The 8,116-nt window shown below is 40.4% G+C and overlaps 1 protein-coding gene across 1 annotated transcript; it reads left to right on the top strand.

Moving 5' to 3' along the window:
• The first annotated feature begins 156 nt into the window (after positions 1-156).
• LOC141291098 (PDZ domain-containing protein 4) lies at positions 157-7,963 on the top strand. Its single transcript, XM_073823269.1, has 2 exons — positions 157-255; positions 4,411-7,963. Exons 1-2 carry the CDS (start codon positions 163-165, stop codon positions 6,289-6,291), a joined length of 1,974 nt encoding a protein of 657 aa, XP_073679370.1. The 5' UTR covers positions 157-162; the 3' UTR covers positions 6,292-7,963.
• The last annotated feature ends 153 nt before the right edge of the window (positions 7,964-8,116 follow it).

The following is an 8,116-nucleotide window of genomic DNA, read 5'->3' as shown; positions in this document are numbered from 1 at the left end:
CTGTTGCCTCCTCGAGCATCAGCTCTTTGAGATTATGAATAAAGCAAATTCAGCAGCTTCTTTAGAGAAACTAAATAAAACAATTTTATGATCTCTTATTAAAAATGTTTTATATGTGTTGTTAAATGATGTTTCATGTGTATCTTTGTTCAGATAAATGGGATGGATGTGCAGAACAGAGAGGAAGCAGTGGCCATCCTGACCAGAGAGGACAGCACCAACATCTCTCTGCTACTGGCACGACCAGACATTGAGGTGAGACTCACCCAGAAGTTGTTGGAATAAACATAATAAATTCTGTAAACATTCTTAAAAATAAAGGTTCTTTATTGGCATTGATGGTTCCATAAAGAACCTTGAACATCCATGGAACCTTTCAAATGCAAAAAAGGTTCTTCAAGCGATGCCATTAAAGAACCATTTTTGGTTCCACAAAGAACCATTCAGTCAAAGGTTCTTTAAAGAACCATCTCTTTCTTACCTTTTTTATAATCTGAAGAGCCTTCTTTTGCCACAAAGAACCTTTTGTGAAACAGAAAGGTTCTTCAGATGTTAAAGGTTCTTTATGGAACCATTCAGACAAAAAAGGTTCTTCTATGGCATCGTGAAGCACCTTTATTTTTAAGAGTGTATGTTCTTCAAAATGGTTCTTTTAAGAACTGTTCATGGAAAGGTTCTTTGGGAAACCAAAAATTCTTCTACAGCATCACTGCAAAGCTTTATTTCTAAGAGTGTAGGCCTATATTTGCACAGTCAGATATGATCGCTTGATTCCATTAAGTTAATCGCTTTGGCAGTGTTTCCTACTTTTTTTTTCTTATTGCAGCAGGGGGAGTGTAATTGAAAGACATGTTGTCAGTTTATTGTTTTTGAATTGTTTTGCAGCACCCAGCCTTTATCTCACTGCATTCAATTCAAAGTGCAAACTCAGAACTCGAGTAAATATAATTCCTTTTGCTGTGGACTTAGTAGTGGCACAGCACTGCTGCCAAAAACAGCTTTGTTGAATGACAAAGTATTACTGAAGCCATTAACGGCAACAAATTTGATCTTCAGACATTACGTGAAGTGTATCATGGTCTGCTTATTCAAGCAGTAACAGGCAAATGTGTTCTAGTGTACAGGTGAACACATGGCTTCATTCTGTTCCCTGTTTACAAATGAAAGCAGACAGGAGAGGTCAGGGTAGGACAGAAACCCCGACGAGGAAATAAATGGAGAGGAGAATGGATGAGGAAAAAAAAACAAGGAGAGACAAGGACACACAGAGCCGGTTCAGCAGTCTTTTGTTCTACTCAAGGTTATGCTTTGAGAGAGAGACACGTAGGACATCCCATAATATACCACTTCCAACAGCGAGTCACCATGTCCATTTAATTTCCTTCAACGGATTTCCATGGCAGCCTGAGAATTCGGCTGTGTTTGGAATGGAATTGTAGCTACTACTTATTGAATACTCTATAAAATACTCTATAAAAACATCCTTGTTATTTTCCATTTTCATTGCAATTTTGTATAAAATGACCTGAAATTGCCATAATAACTATTGGAGATACAGTTCAATCCATCAAACTGAAATTGAAGGTCAAGTTGAGTGCATTTCATTGTGGGATATAGTATTCCATGCAGTGTTCGTGATTGAAAATGGCTCATTTTGACAAGGTAAATAAAATCAGATGACGAAGATACAGCAGAGGAGAGAGAGCATCAAAATCAACAAACGAGTTTGTTTAAATGAACACCAAAATGATGATCTTGTCTTTCTGTGTGACTCACACTGCGTGCGAGTCTCTTCATTGATTGGTCCCAAATCTCATTGTCTGTCAACATGTTTTAACAACCAGATTTATCATCTTTAGCCCATGTGGAAGCCATAGCAACAGTCCGTATCCCACTGGTAAATATTTAAATAAAACATAATGCAAACCCCTGAGGAATGACCCAGTTCATGAATACAAATAGACTAAGTCAACATTTGAAGTCTGAGGCATGTTTATGAAGTTCATTTAGCTTGATGCTATTTGACACAAAGCTGTGCAAGGAAAACAAGTAATCAAGATCTCAAAATACATCTTATTTGCATATATAAATTCTGATAAATTAAGTATAGAAAGATGCTCATCTGGAACCCACAAAGACACATTTATGTTTATTAAAATGTGTAGCTGTCAATGAAAACACTTCATATATATTTAGTGTACTGAATAAGACCCATTTGGGATCAGTTTTAAAAAATAAAATTCCATTGTTAATTGTATTCAACATCTAGAATACTGGCATTTGTATTCATTAATTTGGCATTAAGTAAAACCCTATTCATGATTTTTTTTTAAGAACAGTTAGTGGAAAATGATTAAAACCAAAGATAACAACAAATGGTCAGTGAATGGTCATTTGGGAAATAGTCACAGATTTTAGTATTTGGGGTCAGTAGCTCACAAGTGTGTTGTGTGTTTGTGTGTTTTATGCAAGCTCCAGATGGCGTGTGAGCCCTTGGGCCAGTATATTCCCCAGCACAGGTGGCTCATTTGAGAAACCTCTCACGTCTAAATGTCTCCTACAACAGATGGGAAAAGACCCTACAATCATTTACAGTATCCAGACATCGGATTATTCAGACAAACACTGCCCTCTGCCGCTCTAACAGGGACATTTTAATTTGTTTGCCGCTGACTAGTGCACATGTGTTTCAAACTCCGGCCCTGGAGGGTCACTGCCCTGCAGTGTTTAGCTCCAACCAGCTCCAAAACACCTGCCTTGAGGTTCTAGTAATCCTGAAGACCTTGTTTGCTGGTTCAGGTGTGTTTAATTAGGGTTGGAGCTAAACTCTCCAGGACAGGACCTCTAGTAGAGGTCTCCAAACACTGTCCTGGAAGGTATTGTTCTGCAGAGATTAGCTCCAACTTGCCTCAACACACCTGTCTGGAAGTTTCTAGTATGCCTAGTAAGACCTTGATCTGGTTCAGATGTGTTTTATTAGGGTTAAAGCTAAACTGCAGGACATTGGCCCTTCAGGACCGAGTTGGAACTGAATTGACACCTCTGGACTAGTGGATCTTAGCCACGTTCATGAGAACAAATAGTACACATTTACCTGTGGCCTTTATCAAATATATTTGATTTAGGTCATCAGCTTATTGGTAGAGACTCTAAGACGTGAAATGACCTTTACACTGCAAGCCTTAGTGCTCAATTCCGCTAATTTTGTATAGCTGTTTACATTGTTTTATATGTGGTCAATATAAGATTTCCAGTCATGGTTCTCAACTAACTTGTATGCGCGAAAAGACAATACAGAGAGGGTTTTCTCTTTTTCACATTTTCACAACAAAATCCGGCCAGTTGCTTCTCAAAACTAGTCCAAAACTAGCCCACGTTTTTGTGGTTGGAGAGAGTGGGGTAAGTTGAGCCAGTGGTAAGCTGACCCACCCCCTCTATCTTGGCAACTGTATACTTTTACTGTCATGTGACCATGTCTTTTGGTATTACACATAATTTCTACCAGACTGTGAAAAAGAGAAACATATGGAAGGCACCCATTAACTTTAAAAACTGTTCTTGGCTTGTCAAAGTCAAATTTTAGCAGATGGTGTATCTTACCCACTTACTTGGGTCAACTTACCCCTAATCTGAGGCAAATTAAGCCACAGGAACACTTTTTTTTAAAGTCATATTTTTAGAACCCTTTGTCATAGATACAGTTTGATCATTTAAAATGATAGGAAACATCCTGAAATTACGTTAGATACTTTCATTGTACTTTGGCCTCATTTTCCCTTATCTTGAGGACCACATAAGTAAAAAAATGGCTCATTCTTACCCCACTCTCCCCTTAATATTGCATTAATGGGGTCCCTTTAACCACCAGAGTTGAAAAAACAACCCTTGTATATAGTGTTGTCATTATAATACTTATAATAATGAGTTCTGACACATCACTGTACTTCCACTGCCTACCTTTTGCAACTGATCTTGATAACTTTGGTCATGTTTATGTAAAATCTTTGAAGTGACTCCCCGTGAGCACAGAATCGTGACAGATGTTGAACTAGAGTGACGTTGAGTGTTCAGACTGCAGTCGCATTGCAAAACACCTGACCTGTATTGAATTTAGAACCATATATGAAAGTGGCACAAATCGGAACTAGAAAGATTATATTCCATGTGGTTTGCGATTTGGGCCACATTTATCTGCAGTGTGAAAGTAGCCTGAGACAAAGGAGTCATGCAAAATTTGCAGTGTTGGGGGCTCAATGAACGTGGTTGGGAACCACTGCTTTAGACCAATCAGAATATTGTGTTTTTTAAATCATTTCTTTGCACACAATTCTTAGAGGATTTTAGTATTTTGCTATTTTAGGTTTTATTTGTTTGCTGTTTTCTAACATTCCAAACCTTTATCCTTGGCAGAATGAGGCTGATGATCTGGATTTGGAGTTGGGCGTGGGCCTGGATCTAGAGGACTTGGAAAATGTCTCTAACTTACCCAGCCCTCAGCACCGAAGGAAAGCGAGCTCCTTGCTGAGTGACATCAATGGGATCCGAGCTGGTCGGCCCAACTTATGGCACACTGCACTTAATAACAGCCAGGAGCTAGACAGTGGGGTGGGTCGCACAGATGAAAGCACACGCTGTGAAGAGTCCTCCGAGCTGGCCGATGATGCCACCAGTGCATGCACAACCAATGCAACCAATACACCTGGTAGTTTGCGCAAGTTCAGAGCTGCTCAGCACGGATGGGAATTCCACTACAGCAACGACTCACTGCTAGGGCCAGATGGGGTGGGAGCGGCAGATCATGGGGCTCCTGAATCATTAGGCTCGGTGACGAGCAGAACTCTGATGCCAGGGTTAACTGAAGAAGAATACGAACGTTACCGAGAGCTACTGGAGATCCGGTGCCTTTACGAGAAGAACGGAAATGCACTTTTTCTTTTGGATGGAAGGAACCATGGTGGAGGTGATTTTGCAGGAGCAGGTGTTCCTGTAGACATGAATTGCAACGAGAGCCTGATGCAGCATGAGATTGCCCTTCTAGATGAGGAAATACGTCACCTGGAGTTTAAGTGGCGCAATGTTTTGCGAGCTCAAAAGATGCAGCAGTTGCGCCAACGCTGTCTAAAGGTCTGGCCAGCTGACGAAGAGGATCATGAGGAAAAAGGAGCAAAGGCAAGGTGTGGAGGTGCCGAGGCGATCCACCATGATCTGTCAGACATCAACGAGATCCCAGAAAGGGAACGGTCTGATAAGGAGAGCACAAGCGCCTATAATACCGGTGGGGAAAGTTGCAGAAGCACTCCTTTGGCAAGTGAACGATACCCTTCACCGTCTGCAGCTGGAGATTCCAGTGCCTCTGCAACCATGCGACCTCGGACGCCACGTCACAGAACAAGCACAAGTAGGGATAAGAATCTAAACGTACCTTCTTCATCGGATGCCAAGAAAAAGAGTGAAGAAACAGGGGACAACAAAAACTCTACTCCAAAGCTTCGATCATTATCCCGGAATGGTGGGAGTAGTAGAAAGGGCTTGGACGGAGCACGAAGGGGCTCCCATGCGAATGGGAATCTTAATACCGGGATCGTGAAAGGAGGAAGGAGTGCTGAAAACAGTCCATACTTGTCCCGTCGTAGCTGCAGTACCACACTGCCTCAGCGCTACCAGAGTTGCATGCAGTTGAGAGACATGTCTACAAACGACAGTCCAGAAGTTAGGGATGCCAACGAGGAGGTTCCTTCTCACTCCAATACCTTAACTTATACTAACAAAGACTCCTTAGCTGCTCCTGCAAGTTCTTTGATTATGCCACCTCCACTACCTCCATCTTCACCTCGAATGGAGTGGAAGGTAAAGATTCGCAGCGACGGCTCGCGCTATGTCGCTAAACGTCCGGTAAGAGACCGCTTGCTAAAGGCTCGTGCCATGAAGATTCGAGAGGAGCGCAGTGGGATGACCACGGACGATGATGCGGTCAGTGAAATGAAGATGGGACGCTATTGGAGCAAGGAGGAACGCAAGCAGCAGCTGTTGAGAGCTCGTGAGCAAAGGCGACGCCGAGAGTTCATGATGCAGAGCCGACTAGACTTCTTGCGTGAGAAAGAGAAGGAACAAGACTCTCCACCACAAGGTCAGGCTTCTATACTTGAGCTCAGCCAGAAAAAGAGTATGAAGAAACGTAGTCGACGCATCTTAGACAACTGGATCACCATTCAGGAGCTCCTGGCACATGGAACCCGTTCTGTAGATGGGAAGAAAGTGTACAACCCTTTGCTATCTGTGACCACTGTTTAATAATTAGTGTGAAACTAGATCAGGGATGCCCAAACTCAGTCCTGGAGGGCCGGTGTCCTGCAGAGTTTAGCTTCAACCCCAATTAAACACACCTTAACCAGCTAATCAAGATCTTACTAGGCATACTAGAAACTTTCCAGCAAGTTGGAGCTAAACTCTGCAGGACATTGGATCTTCAGGACCAAGTTTGGGCACCCTGAACTAGACATTTTAACAATGAAATAGTGAAGATATTTGGATTGCAGCATTAACAAAATATTTGCAGCTGTCTGACGAAGATGCCTAGCAGCTCAATGAATAAACAATGATGAATATAAATGTACAAAAGAAATGTAAAAGACAGAAAGGCTAATGGCAAATGAATGTAAATTTTTCATAATTAACATGTACTCTGGGATCAGCTCTCTGTTCCCTCTCTGTACATTGCTTTGATGCTTGAAATTTCATGGTCACTCTCAGACTGTTACAATGCAGTGGTGGTCTTTAGCATTTCCAAACCAGTTTAAAGCATTTTCTTTCATAAACACTAAGAACATTTCATGATAAGAGAAACAGTTCTTGAGCCTGTTGCTTAAAGTGCTTAGACTAATAGTCATCTCTCTTTTTCCAACTACTAGTTGGTCAAAATTTTTAAGAAGGAGTGTTTATGCAACTGGCCCCAAATCTTGTGTTTCTTGAGGAAATTAGAAAGTTAATGTGGGGCCAGCTGTTCAAAAAGTTTAATCTGGATCAGAACCCAGTTGAAAAAAAAAACAGCATATGCTGGTTAGGTAGGTTTTGATGTTGGGATGCTGGTTTATGCTGGTCCTTGACTAGCAACATGACCAGCTAAGGACCAGCGCATGCTGGTTTTTTCAACATGGAATGATCTGGATTTAAAAATCTCATGTTTTGCTATCCAGGATCAGGTAATTAATCTTACTTTTTTACAATCAGTGACACAAACTAAGGATTTCATCCAGATCAAAACCAAGATTGGATTTTGTGATCTAATCCGAATTCAGGATTCTTCAACCCATTTTTAAGATTTGATCCAATCCGATGGCCAAAATCCGATCAGATTACTTTTGAACAACTGGCCACTGGTGATTGGTTAAGAATTTGCTGCTGTTGTTTTGGCTCAATATGTGTGATAAATTTTAAAAGTTTGCAAGAAAGTACAAGAAAAGAATGAGCTGTTGACTGAGTCGATTTCACAATTTTAGAAGCACATGAATCCATTAAACAAAAGAACCAAAAAGCACATTGACAACAAATGTACAAAAAGCAGGACATTTTCAGCACACAAAATTATATAGGCACAACAAATGGTAATGTCAGTTGTAAAACACTAACATTGTCCAAAGGAAAAATTATTTCATTGTATATTTTTGTGGTACATTTGTCAACACTCAAGGAACAAACCAGACAATATTATCACTCTTAATATGATTTTGTTGTCAGCTTGCAACATCACATTTCAAACTGATTCTTCGGTATTGTAAAAAGTTTGCATGTTGTTGTCAGGGAAATGTTTAAATTATGTTTTTGTGAAACTGTCGAGTGAAGTTTTTGCTGTGTCTTCTGTAATACTCGTCAACAGGACATTAATATATTGTGTCCAATTGTTCATTCAACATCTTGCAGGTCTAAAATGAAGGAATTTCTGCTCCTAAATGTTTTTGAATAAAACTTTTGCAACTTCAAAATTAAGTTCCACCTATTATTTGCAAGAAAGCTTCAAACACTTAAATACAGAAACAAATCACTTCAAATGTAATCACTACACAATGGCTTTAGTAAATTCATATTTACGCTAAATAAAATGAGCCAAAATTTTGTAACT

The sequence above is a fragment of the Garra rufa genome, chromosome 18 (assembly GCF_049309525.1).
Source record: "Garra rufa chromosome 18, GarRuf1.0, whole genome shotgun sequence".
NCBI lineage: Eukaryota > Metazoa > Chordata > Actinopteri > Cypriniformes > Cyprinidae > Garra > Garra rufa.
The sequence above is the reverse complement of the archived record's forward strand: the minus strand, read 5'-3'. Positions and strand labels throughout refer to the sequence as shown.